The 13,792-nt window shown below is 38.0% G+C and overlaps 1 protein-coding gene across 4 annotated transcripts in view; it reads right to left on the bottom strand.

Moving 5' to 3' along the window:
* The window catches only part of usp54a (ubiquitin specific peptidase 54a), a 134,743-nt gene that overhangs the window by 16,731 nt on the left and 104,220 nt on the right, over positions 1-13,792 (bottom strand). For all 4 annotated transcript variants that reach the window (XM_043679225.1, XM_043679226.1, XM_043679227.1 and 1 more), the window contains exons 9-15: positions 13,308-13,457; positions 12,396-12,558; positions 9,570-9,740; positions 7,506-7,613; positions 6,682-7,372; positions 5,882-6,015; positions 1,101-1,274 (exon numbers count right to left, since the gene is read on the bottom strand). In XM_043679225.1, coding sequence (XP_043535160.1) covers positions 1,101-1,274; positions 5,882-6,015; positions 6,682-7,372; positions 7,506-7,613; positions 9,570-9,740; positions 12,396-12,558; positions 13,308-13,457 — 1,591 coding nt within the window. The remainder of the gene's footprint in view (positions 1-1,100; positions 1,275-5,881; positions 6,016-6,681; positions 7,373-7,505; positions 7,614-9,569; positions 9,741-12,395; positions 12,559-13,307; positions 13,458-13,792) is intronic.

Below are 13,792 nucleotides of genomic sequence, written 5' to 3' on the forward strand. Positions count from 1 at the left end.
CGAAAATAGTGATTTTAAGTTTAAAGTTCAAGGTAATCTTGTACTTCTCCTCTAGCCATCTATTCATGAGACTCAAGTTGTGACAGTAAAATAGCAGACATATAATAAGGTTAGATAGGTCTGAACTCTAACTATAATGTAAAGTATTGCTCCTAATTTGTATCTTCATTTACATTACGTTTATTTAAATGTGAAAATTGAGGAAATTAAACAAATAAACGCACATTTCAAATGCTTGCCCATGTACCCCCAGGAAGTACCAATACAACACTAGTGTGTAAAGTAATTCTTATTCTACTATGTTCTTTCATATAGATGGTTGCATTATTTTCCCAAAGAACCAATATTTAAGTTGTACATATTTTTGAAGGAAATCTATAAATGCAAAATATATGATTGTTAGCAATGATGTTTGAGGTTTACATTTATCCAACTTAACACTGCTATTTTATAACACATTAGAAACTTAGGGTGTGCTTTTAAGAAAACATGCTAGCTTTTAAAATTGTTTTCAGACATACAGCCCTGCTCACTAATATCAGAAAACTCACTTCCCTTCAAGCTTAGTGAATAGAACCCAAGAAAAAGTCCTTTGCTATTTTGGAGATCCTTCAATATATGGATGGAGGTACATAAACAGTACTGATTGATGCAATCATGTTGGTGATAATGGTTTAATAAACAATCACGAAAGAGATTAATCAACTCTGTGGGTTAATTTATTTAAAATAGTAAAATACATTGGCTAGAATTATGGAGCTGCGCAGACTGGAGTTGCGAGTCAGGACCATGCAGAATCTCCACAAGTTGACTTTGTATAAATTGCATCGGCAATTCAATTTTTGATGAGTAACTTCCATACACTTGGAACTCTCTTAAAGCATTCAATAAAGTTAGATAATTTGCAGTGTTCCAACTCACTTATGTTTAGTAACTGCCCATGAAAAGCTAGGAGGATTAAAAGGCTTCTCTAATTCCTGGGTAACTACGAACTTGACCTCCAAATCACTACTGATTGCCTCAACTACACCCTCAGTACCCTGCCAGATTAACTCTTTCTACCACATGCCCTCACCCTCACCCCCTTGCCAAACACTCACCTTGATTTTGCAGCTCATCTAAGTCCATGAATTTGCTTGGCCGGGGATTGAAGACCATAGTTGCTTCCTTTTCCCTCAGTTTCTTTCTTCTTAGTTCCTCCTCTTTAGTTTTCCTTTTAATCTCCTCTTCCAACTCATCCAACTCACTTCGCACAGGGTGACTATAGTTTTCATCTATTTGAAGCAGATGTTAAAACTAATAAAAGTATACAGATCTGTTTTTGCATACAGAATTTTCCTCACTCAAAAGGATCATGATCAAGATGCATATGTAAGAAGATTTGCAAAAGCAGCAAATACAATATGAAAAATAATATCTCTCACACCGAATGGTTCAGGTCACACAACCTGAAAAAGTGTGCTGGAGTCAGATTCATGTGAGGCATTCAAGGTTGTATTAGATGTTATTGAAATTGAAACAAAGTGCAATGGTATAGGGAAAAGGCACAAAGTCATAATGCTCATTGCAGAACTGGTGCAGACGCAATAGACTAAACAGCCACTGCACTAGAACACACCAGTAATTGTGACAGGTCAGTGGAGGAAAACACGAATTGAAAATATTTTAATTAAAAGTTACAGCTCAACAGTTTCAAGTTAGTAAACACAAAATAAAATGAGAACTTTGAGTGGCCCAACCTGTTTGACTTACACTAATGTCATCACCCTAGCAAAAGTAATGATGATTTTAGTTGTTTAAATTAACAGTTAAAGAAGCTTAGCAAAGACTGCCATCATTGCAAAATACTCTGTCCAGTCTGAAAGCCATAACAGGTTACTGATTTAAATGACCCATGTATAGATATGGTGTTAGATTCTGGTACAGAATGTTTGTGGGAAGAATAGCCTTGTTTTCTCATCAGTTTCACAAATCATTCCCCAGAGGCAAATGTTGCATTGCACTAAGAAAATAATCAACAACAGAGACATCTAGCTAATATGCTAATATTCAGGAGCAGGGATAGCTCCCTAAGTATCCATACAGGATGAAACAGAACCTCAACAAGTAGTAAACGCATCCCAACAAATTATCTCTAGAATTTTCTCTTCTGTCTGAATACAGTGTAATCTTTTTTCAAGCACAATTCAAGCCAGAAACTGCTCATCTACTGAAAAAGAAATTGTGTTGCTCATGTTTTGTGCAAATTTCTACACAAAAAATGTTGTAAATCTTTGGAGTTCTTTACCTCAGTGGGTCTTGCATGTCCCATCACTAAATATATTTAAGGCTGAGATAGACTTTGAGCTTGCCATAGTCATCTCCTTTGATAGTCCCTCAGAGTCGAGGATGACTTGTTACCACTACAGGGTCTTGAACTCTGTGGTGACTGAATTGTCTAATAGTGAAGCCACAGACTCTGCCCCCATCCCTAGGTAAGGCAGGTGATGTTTGAGGAGGTAGCTGGAACAGACTCTCTGGATTACGCACACTTTTGGCCCCCACATGCCTCATTCAGTGATGTTCAAAGTGGTTGGCAGATACTTCTCTAGTTTGTGTGTTTTCCCGTCTAGTTTTCTAGCTCTTTGTCAAGCTCTAACAACACTCAAATGGTTTTTCATTTAAGGAATTACGACAGTGTAAACAATCACTAGTAACCAGAAAGTCAGCCGTGATGGCAATAAAGCGGTGTGTTTTCAGCTTCTGAAAATATCTGTCAACAGTTTGTGTATCTGTTCCAAATAAGAACATTAAAGGAAACTAAATTTTTCTTTGACTCCGTTCTAAATGATCATTCACCTATCCTGAGTTTATACTCCTGTTTTTGTAATTTTTTAAAGCAGAACTGAAGAGTTGTAATAGCCTTTCAGATTTACTTTATTGAAATAAAAAGCACTGCAAATCTGGGAGAATGTTTTGGCAGTGGTGGGGGTGAGGAAGGGAGGAGAATTAATGATAGCAAGGAGGATTAATAATAGGGAGGAAATTACAGATAAAAATTATACAAATAGATTCCATTTCATTTTGAAGTATGACTTGCATGTCAATGTATAATATTGGTTTCACTGAAACAAGAAAATTGCTATAGATCACACCAGACATTGGCTTGAATTTTCTACCTGTTGACAAGTTTGCAAAATCTGATCAACATGAAACCACTTCAAATCTGCCGCAATGTCCACCTGGCATTCTCATTAACCATGCAGGGAGTGTGAAAGGAGATTGGAAGGAAATCAGATCACTGTATGGTAGCACAAAGAATGAGTTGTTGAAAAGTTCTGATGGAAGCATCAAAATGTTAAGGAGATCTTCCGTGAAGGCTACTTTGAGAAGCAGCCTCGATGTCTGACGTGCAGGAACCCAGCACAATTCTCATATCCAACTCTGAGCTAATATTTTTGAGCAGCAACTGTGGTAAGTTGCAGAGTTTGTGCACTGGCTACATTTTAACAATGCTCTTTTATTCTGGTGAAATGAACCACATGACAAGTTGCAACATGCTACCTAGTGATTTTCCTAACATAAAGATTAAGTTCCAAGTTAATAAATCTTCAAACACTTAGTCAACTTCCATGAGTGACTTTCACTTAGTTACAATGACTATTTTCTCACTATAAGATGCTCAGTGCATAAAGTGTGGCATGAATGAGGAAGAGTTTATAGGATTTCACCACCACTAGATGGTGCATGTTTCTCCTGCAGTGAATTATTCACTACTCCAGTTCTGTAGGAGGCTGTAGGACCTGGCTGGAAAAACAAGTGAAGTAAAAGACCAATAAAACATCAACTTGCACCATCCAGGAATCTGGGAAACATTGCTAAGTCACTCACTGTGACCCAAAGTAGCCATGTCAGCGAATACTCGCATTCTGGGGACAGCTGTGTCATATCAGGAGGATTACCAGAAACAGATGCAAGTATGGCTTTGCATAGAAGCAGAGAATTCATAAAGTTTACGTTTTAAAAATAAAACAAAATCAAATGAAAATTATTATAGTCAAGTCAACATTTCAGTGTCTGGGGGACAAGAATAATGACTTCAAGCTGAACTATTGGGGAGCTATAAGCCAGTTGACAGAGGGGACAAAGCAGAGGGTAAGATTACATACTTCCCAAAAAGTTGAAAAATACTTGACACAGCTGCTGCTCACTACAGTCAGACAAGTGGAGCCACTAGAACAGCACCATAGTGCAGCCCACACTACAACTGAGTGTCTACTAATCCTAAACACAGTGTCTTTCCTGTTAGCCTGGCAATCAACTTCAAGTTAGAACCAGGAGCAAGGTCCAAACTAAGTTGTAAACATCCTGACAGCAGGCTGGCTAAGCCTGTGAACTTAAACACAGGCCCACAAAAAGCAGGTGATTGGGTAGGTGATTTAGCTCAACGGTTCTCTCTATGCTGTTTCTGAAAATGAAAATCATTTGTTTGTAGATTCTTGCAATCCCACTGTGAACTGTTTAACTAAAATACTTAGCTCTGGCAACATTCCATATTCACATCATTTGTGGCTGGTTCGTTGTAGTAGCACCAACAGCTGCACCAGCTGACCACGAGTTTGTAAAAGCAATTTCCTGGCATTTGATGTATTGCAGTCAAAGCTGAGGTGGTTCCATAAAATAATTGGTTTTTAAAAAAGCAGGAATACAATGGACTGTAAGACCAACAATGGAATTCTTGAAAGATTTTGTTTGGGGAAGCACAGTAAAAACATAAAATTGGTGTGGCTGCTGTGCCACATCAGTAATTTTAGCAGTTCAAAGTGCACAAACCTGAAAGACCCTATTACAGATGCTTTTATGAAAAATCAAAATAAACACATAAGGAATGGGAATTTTGTTGTTAGGTGAACAAAGATAAGGGGGAGGCTTGAGTGGTACACAAATGGCAGTGTCATCTGGTTGGGTTAAATAACATGTGCTGGATGGTGAATGTTAAGCATGAGATGCACGCTGAACTCAATTCCTGGCGACGTCCTGGTAGCAGTCATGAGTATGTGCAACTTCAATATGTCTATTGTAAAAAATTGATTCAAAATCACTAACTGCTGCAAATATCAGAGAGTTAATCTAAAGAGTATTTGCTAAATGCAAAGAGGGTGAGAGGTGACAGAGCATCACCCCATTGCTCTGAAACCAGAGTTGAAATCAAATATAATATCTCCTCTTTCCTCTAAGTACAAAATAAAATAAGCTTGAGGCAAGTCAGTCCAATTCCTGATAAACCAAGGCATGCAAATGCTGGAAGGTCACATCAGGTTAGTTTCTGTGGGGTGACTGAGATATAATTCCCTCTGGCATTAACAAACCTGTTTAATTCAATTCCTTAAAAGTGTAGGCTTTCCATAATTCTTGGCTCTTGGAATACAATTAAATTTGAAGTCCAGTAGAAAGGAACATTACATTATTCTTGTAAAAGATATAATAATATCTAATACAAATTATTAATTGTTGGAAGAGGAGAAATGGAAGGATTTGCACAATATGCACATTTTCTCTTAATTACTGGTCAGTGAGCTAAATCAATGGATCCTTATCAAAAGTCAGGGAATACACTGCTTCATTTTTAAACTTAGAAAATAAACAACCAAGCAAAAGTTCTTTCATCAATAAATGATGGTCAAGCCCATCAGGAAACGTTTCAACATCTTATTACAAGCATGTTCAAATGGGTAAAACACAGTTGCTTTAAAAACCATTTCTTGAAAAGATTCACATTTTTAAGTGGTGAAAGGGGAAAAAGTTGATGTCATTTTGTTAGTACACTTTCACTTAACACAGTACATTTCAATCCATTGGAAAAAAAATGCATACAGAATTAGGGTACAAAAGACTTTCTTACTGAAACTTTGCTGCATGTTCACCCAGCTCTTTGAGGCTGCTGATGACTCCTGCTGTAAGGCATTGCTACTCTTTGACTTGGGAACAGTTTTCCATGAAGGACCAGAACTGATAGGCTTCTTGGCATTTGCTTCCCTATAAATAGAGCATAACACACAATGCTTCAAAGAAATTGACATTCACTGTCCAGCACATAATTGGCCACTTGGACTGTCAGATAACAGCAATTATCACTGGTATGTTGGAAGCGAAAACAAATTGAGGCTACAGGCTAACAGAAGTGTAATATTCCAATCGAAGTCAAATTACAGGCATAAAAGCAAAGCAGTATTTTTATGATAATCATGATTGGACAGCTATAATTTAGTCTGTACATGTAGAGTCATTGTGATAGAGCAATGTTTCTAACTTGTGACATCAAATTAAATTGTTTGTATCATGTAAACTCAAATATGCAAGCCCTGTTTCCAAAATGAATAATTCATTTTGGTAATATGTGTACTAACTATAGAAAGTGAGAAGTTAATTATCCTTCAATCTGATCTGCCAGTCAAAGAATCCTATGGTCTAATCCCATTTGGGTATGAAGAAACGTGCAGCCCCTATTAAAGGTATGCGATGCTTGGCTGGGCACTTGGTACGATTGAAGATTTTAAAATAATGATAATGGAAAAAAGTATGTTAATAGAAGCGTCAGAGGCAATTTCTGAAAATATCTGTTTTAACATACACTGTAAAGCAAAATTAAATATGATCTCCAGCTCTAACAATCAAAAAGTACTAACCAGATGACTGATTTACCTGAAAGGATTGGCACTAGAGTTTTGTACTCCACCAGGAATCCCATCAGTAACTGAAGCATCCAAACTTATTGGACTGTTGCTATTGCGCTCACTGCTCTCATAACCAGACTCCATTCTCTGAATGAAACATTCATTTTCTCCTGAACTATGGAGTCCTGCTTGTTGCATACTTTTACCAGGACACCCAGCCTTTTCATATCGGTCATTATTTAAGTTTACACCTTTTCCTCCATTCTGTGTGTTGTCCAGTGTCAAAGCAGCACTTCCAACCCCGATTGAACTTTCAGTCTTATTGTGGTTACAATCTTTTATGTCATCCTCGGGTGTTGTATTCAACTGCATATAACATGGACCCCTCCTTTTCTCTTTTGTAAAAATGCTATCAATATTAAGAACTTCTCGTTTGGGTTTCCACAAGTACGTTTTTGACCTGCTCGATGAGCTTGATTTGGATTCACTGCTGGTGCTTTCTGTTTCCCAGTCTCGTGACTGTCCACCTGACATTCGAAAACTGTCATTATCTACAGGCTCTGTTGTTTTTGCTGGAAATGATTTGCTGTTACTTGGGTCTTGGTTATGAGAAGGTCGATTATGAATTATATTGCTCATAGTTTCTCTGAAGTCCTTCAATCTACTAGTAGGTGGTTTTGGTCCAGTTCTTGGGGCTTGCTTCTCTTTCAGCGTTTCACCTATAGACATGAAAGACAGAAAGGCTAAAGCATGCATAGGAACAACACTCTACTATTTACAAGCACCCACTACACTGCATTTGTAATTCATGGCACTTTTGCAACAGGGCTCTAGACAGATTTCTTTCCTTACCTTCACTATGATAACCACAGGATGGAACTTCATCTAATTTCTCTGTCTTCTCTCGATTATCAGGGTGCCTTGGTCGGCTGGAACTCCGTCTTCTATCCACAGAAATCCCTTTTTTGAAAGGAGATTGATGATTAGATTCACTGTCTATATGATGTCCTGAGACAAAATATCAATTTCTCAGGTCAAAAGCATTAATTTTTAAAAAGAACTGAACATGGCAGGGAAAGCTCAATTGATTCTCTGCCTCCAACTCACTGACTAATATAATGTTCCTAATAATCCATGTTGCATGATCGTAAGTCTCTTGCATTATCAAACAATAGTGTCAATCGCTGTAATTATACTGTAGTTAGTGACCTCATATCTGAAAGTAACTGAGCTCTCCTCACTACCAGGAAAGCAAGTAAGCATCCTCAAATATAATGTTTCAGTAGCTGTTTCAGATTTCTGTGAAAATTTTCCTAACTACACCTTCCTATCTATTCCAAGCTTCTCAAGTCAGGTTGCATTTGTGCACTAAATATTAAACACCCCTCAAACTAAAATTGTATACACATTAGCAGACTTTTATCTTTAAAAAAGTAGTCAGCCATTTGCTTAACATGCAATGAAATCCCATCATCATGGCGAAAGGTGTTCAACCCAACTGACTGAGAGATCCACACCATTTCTTCAAACAGGCTCCCATCACTACTACAAAGAAATCCAAACCAATGTCACAAATTTCCATTACTCTGCCTTGTCCTGTCTGTGGTCCAAGTGTACCTTCTTTCTCTAATCTTATTCATTATTGACCGGTTCAAAGGAATCACTCACATTTGGCTCCACTATCCCACAATGATAGCAGTGGTACCTGCAGCAACAATTTCTCTTCCCCTGCAATGAGGCTCCTCTCCTTGGCCCTTCATTTCCTCACCAACAGACTGATTGGTGGTGACATCACCTACAGACATAACAGCAGCTCCTGGAAGTGTGCAGATTACTCCTTTTACGATTAGATTTTTTTTAAGATGAAATGAAAGAAGAGTTTATGAACAAAACATTTAAAATGCAGGGGAACCGCTTTGCTACACACGGGAGCAGTTATCTGACCATTACTTCTGTGAACTTCTTCGGGACCTCTGCGCTTATCTGTTGTCTAGTTCTGGACTAGTCATAATTTACTTCAGTTGTAAGACTGGAGTTATAATAGCCTTTGACAAAGAATAGTCTGGCTACAAAATCTACGCATGCCATTATTTCCAGCTCCCTCCCCAAATAAGCTAAAATCTTTCAATCTTGTCATCTCAACGCACCTTGAACTATGTGTTTGATTCCTCATCATTACAATGGTGAGCTGGTTCCAGAGCTATTCCGAGAACCCTTTACACAAGAACTACTTGTTGAGCCTGTGCATCACCTATTTTGATCAAATACCAGAGAACATTCAACATTTGCTGAGTTACCTGCAGCCTCTTTAGAAAAATCTCACTTCCCAACAAAAACGTTCCCCATTCCCTGTTCCGGTTATCTGCCAGGCTCACCATGGCATGGCAAGCAGTGACCCATTTAAGCATGATCAAAACCAACAAGTAAAATGTAACTGATCAAAGTGCAGCAAACAGACATGGTAATCCAACTGTTATAGTGACCAGATCACTGACATCCAAACAGCTCTCCAGGCTTTGTGCAGATTATTTTGGCTGATTTGACTATTTTAATTCTAGCTACCAAATTAATTCCATACTGCAAAACATTAAAAGACAGCATTAGCTGATTTGATTAAAAAAGGGAAATTCAAGTTTCAAGTCCTTCAACAGAACATATACTCATAAAATATTACTTATATCTCCAAAGTGTCTGAAAAATTCTAAAGGCTCATTCAGTGAGTTGTAAATTTAAGAGAATTGCATCAATTTATTCTCAGCTTTTACAACATTTCAATTTGTAGCATCCACAGTAAAATTTCCTTTGCTGAAATTACAATCCTTTATTATTTTAATTTAGTGAATTTTGCCAGGATCTGTACTGCAAATATTGATTTTCTATTCTTTGGGCTACACTTCAATTATAAATTTATAGTACCTGTGTCCCTGCTGCTTTGAGAGGCTGTATCAATCTCCATGTTATAAATCACTGTACCCTGCGACTCAGAGGAGAAATGGCTGATCGCAGATTCATGATGACTGTGTTTGTAATGGTAGCTCTCATTAGAAGAATCTGTTCTGCTGTCACTCGATATAGATGGTTCTCTTCCTACGAAAAGGAAAGCCATAAAATCATTCAGTAAGACTAACCACAACTCATCACAAATTGCTGTTTCATCTGCCATCTAAATTGGCTTTGGGTCACTAGTTTTGGCAAACATTTTCAAGGGAATGAAATTTAGCAGAGGGAACACAAATATTTTCACTGTTCAACAATGAAGCATCCATGAATCAATTCTTAATCTACATACAAGGCTTTCAAACTCCGCAATTTTCAAAGAACAGTTAAAAAAAACTAATAAAGGTGAGCACTGAGAAATTAATTAAAAGGAAAGAAAACCTAAACACTATGCTTAGCAAATAAACACTTCACACACAAACTTGCCCCATGATTCAGTTTACATCATCTGGAAAATCATAAACCAGAATTAAGCAAAGCTCAAGCTCAAGACTCTAAATAGTAATAAAGAAGACTACAAGGAATGGTAATGAAAGGTTTGTAATCTTTGATTGCGAATGTATTGGACATTGATTGGACACAGCAAATGTGGGGTAACAAATGAGCACAAGTGGAATATACAATTAACAACTCCTCTTCCCTCACTAGTGTCAGAAGTACAACTTTTACTTGAGTGCATTCCATTGGCACCTGTTGCCCTCTGGTGCCTTGTGATATATTACTTCTAAGACAGTGACTCATTCTTATTGTAGTCTTGTCAGTCAGTGCTATGATCAGGCCTGATATTCTGCCATTACCCAACATTCTCTTGTGCCTGGCTTGCGGTTCACAGCCCAAGATTGTAAAGGATAACTGAAGAGCAAACTAACCCTGATAACAGTACCCTGGGGAACAAAATGATACATCTCAGGAACACTGGCAAGGCATCTAACAATTGCGCATTGCTAGTGTATTGTCAGAGTGTTTTGTTTGTGGGCATTGCCTAATTCTATTTTATGACTACAAACAAGCAGATGATTTGCTCTCACGACTCTATTGATGGCATTCTGAACAACCTTCAAAAAAGCCTGAGAAGGTTTGAGGCATTTTTACAAAGAGAAAGACAAAGCTGACACTCTCACTCGTCATGTCAAATATTCCCAAGAACAAAAAGTTACAATCGACTGTTGGTGAACATTTGGAAAAACTGATCATTTCACAAGGCATGAAAACCAATTTCACAACATAAAAGCAATATTTATATATGTCAATGTTTAAGGACTAATTCATTAAATATAGTCAAATGATCATAAGTCAAGTATTTTTTGCCCATCCCCATTTTCCTTTGAGTCAGTGGTGGAGAGTCACCGTCTTCAAATGTTGCAGTCCATTTGGTGCTGATAGATAGGAAGCTTCAGGACTTTGATCCACGAAAAATGAAGGAACAGTAATTTATTCCCAAAGTGGGATGGTTTGTGGTTTGGAAGAGAATTTGGAATTAAAATATTCTGACAGTCCTGTTCCTCAAAACGCCCATGTTGAATCAAATTCAACTAGAGAGATTTTATTCACCCATGAATAATCATACAATTGTAGAATGTGACAGTCCAGAAGCAAGTTAGATTAGATTACATTAGATTAGATTACTTAGCGTGGAAACAGGCCCTGTGGCCCAACAAGTCCACACCGACCCGCCGAAGCGTAACCCACCCAAACCCATTCTCCTACCTTTGCCCCTTCATCTAACACTACGGGCAATTTAGCATGGCCAATTCACCTGACCTGCACATTTTTGGATTGTGGGAGGAAACCGGAGTACCCGGAGGAAACCCACGCAGACACAGGGAGAATGTGCAAACTCCACACACACAGTTGCCTGAGGAGGGAATTGAACCCGGGTCTCTTGGCGCTGCGAGGCAGCAGTGCTAACCACTATGCCACCGTGTCACCCACTTTGGCCTATTTAATTTATGATCGCTTTAACAACAGTTGAATTAATCCCAATGTCCTGCCTTTACACCAAGCCCCAACATTTTTCCTCCTTTAGTTTCCCCCTACAGCTCTCTTTTGAAAGAGAAGAGTGCAGTAGTCTGCATCTATCTTTTAGATAGTGCATTCCAGATCTAAACAGCTGTTAGATGAAAAACGGTTTCTTCCGTCACCTTTGGACCTTTTGTCATTTTATATTAATGCTAACAGTCCTAAAATCTTTAATCCACCTACTTAATTGAAGTTTCTCACCCTGGAACCATTTTCATTCAACTTTTCTGCACTTTCTGTAATGCTTTCTTTCCAGAACTGCAGTTGAGATCGATATAACTTCCTAGCTTTTGGACTCTACGTCTCTATTAATAAAGCTTCGGATGCTGCACGCTATTTAACTGCTCTTTCAACTTGTCCTGCTACCTTCAATGATTTGTGCACCATGACTTCAGCACCCCCTTTAGAGCTCTGGTCTTTATTTTATATTATCTCTCCATGTTCTTCCTACCATAATGAATCACTTCTCCGTTTCTGCATCTAATACTTGTTTGCCCATTCCGCTAAACTTTGTCCTTTTGAAGTTTTACACAATCTCCCCACAGTTCACAATCTGTCCAGGTGCCTCATGATTTTGAAAACCTCCACCAAAGTTCTGCTCAATGTTTCCTTCTCCAAGGAGAATGATTCAATTTCTCCAACCCATTCAAGTAACTGAAGTCCTCATCCCTGAAACTATTCCTGTAAATCTCTTTAATTTCTTGAAAATTTTGAAGTTATAATTACCTGAATCTTCACTGTCATAACAGGTCCTGTACTGGTGAGAATCTGCTAGGGCCAGATCCTGTACAGACACAGGAGTGCCTCTCGGATCTGCATACAAAAGTAGTAACGGTTGATAGTGGCTCTTAATGCATCTGGTCAGTACGTCCTTCCACTTGGGTCCAATCTAAATCAAAAATATGAAGAATTGCAACACTGGATTTGTTACTGTACTGCCTTATCCGCACAAACTGTTTCAATTTTTGTTAAACTGGCATTCATAATCCAAAAATGTCTAAAAATATGGCCTTCATAAAACTTAAACTGTACTTAGTCATGTTACATGCTAATTTATTTCTGACCGTTTGTGGGAACTGGAGCTAAAGCTCCTTGCAACAGTAACAAACAGGGTACTCATTCCTAATTTGGGTCAGATGCTTTTATGTAAAAAGGAACAAGAGCAACTATTTTCAATTGGCAATCTCAACTGAGAATTACATATAGAGGTAAAAGTAGGAGAAAAGTAAAAAAAGGCTGCATTGTCACTGATATATTTAGTTAACATTGCATACAACTAGTAAATCCTACAGGTGGCATGGTTCTGAATTAAACATTGCAGCATTCAAATGAAATTACTGAGGGAAAATGTTCCGACCATTCCACACACCTTCATTATGCATGTGTTTTTATACATGTAGGGGGTGGCAGGGGAATGGCTCACATTCTTTCACGCAGTTGTCAGAATTTACAGTTCCAACAACATTCTAAATCATGCACATGGGAAGTAAAGGTATAAGCAAAGTCACGGCTGTCATAGTTATCTTGAGCTGTATTCATCTCTAGGTGATCAGTCATTTGGAGGCCAAGAATTTAATGTGTCTTGAAAAAAAATACATCAATGACAATAATGCAGCATTTTAGGTAAAGACCTCCTACCTCTTTCACATGGGCATCATCAAAATACATCCACTTGCGAATTTTTGTTTGGAAAAAGAAGGTAGAATAGTGTTTACCATAGTAACACACCATCCCTACCAAATAGAGCTCTGTGTGTTTAGCTTTATCATCTGTCACCCGATAGAAAAGCTGCAAAATACAAAGGATATCCAATAAAAGACAGATTAAATTATGGCAGGCTATGTCTAATCAGCCTTGTTTACAATGGTAAGAGATTATGTCAATTGCCACTTTAGTTATTTGCGCTTTTCAGAAAGCAAAATGACAAATCTTAGTCCATCGACCAACGAACAAGATAAAACATTGACTAAATTACCTGAAATCAAGCTTTTTTATAAGCTAGTCAATGTTTCAATTTAAGAGCATGGGGTGCTGTTTATGCCACTGTTTGACCTTGTTGGAAACAATACAATGTTGCAGACATCAAGGCTCCTAAACATTCCACAAATTACCCAAGGGGGTTT

Source organism: Chiloscyllium plagiosum, chromosome 38 (genome assembly GCF_004010195.1).
Source record: "Chiloscyllium plagiosum isolate BGI_BamShark_2017 chromosome 38, ASM401019v2, whole genome shotgun sequence".
Classification (NCBI taxonomy): Eukaryota; Metazoa; Chordata; class Chondrichthyes; order Orectolobiformes; family Hemiscylliidae; genus Chiloscyllium; species Chiloscyllium plagiosum.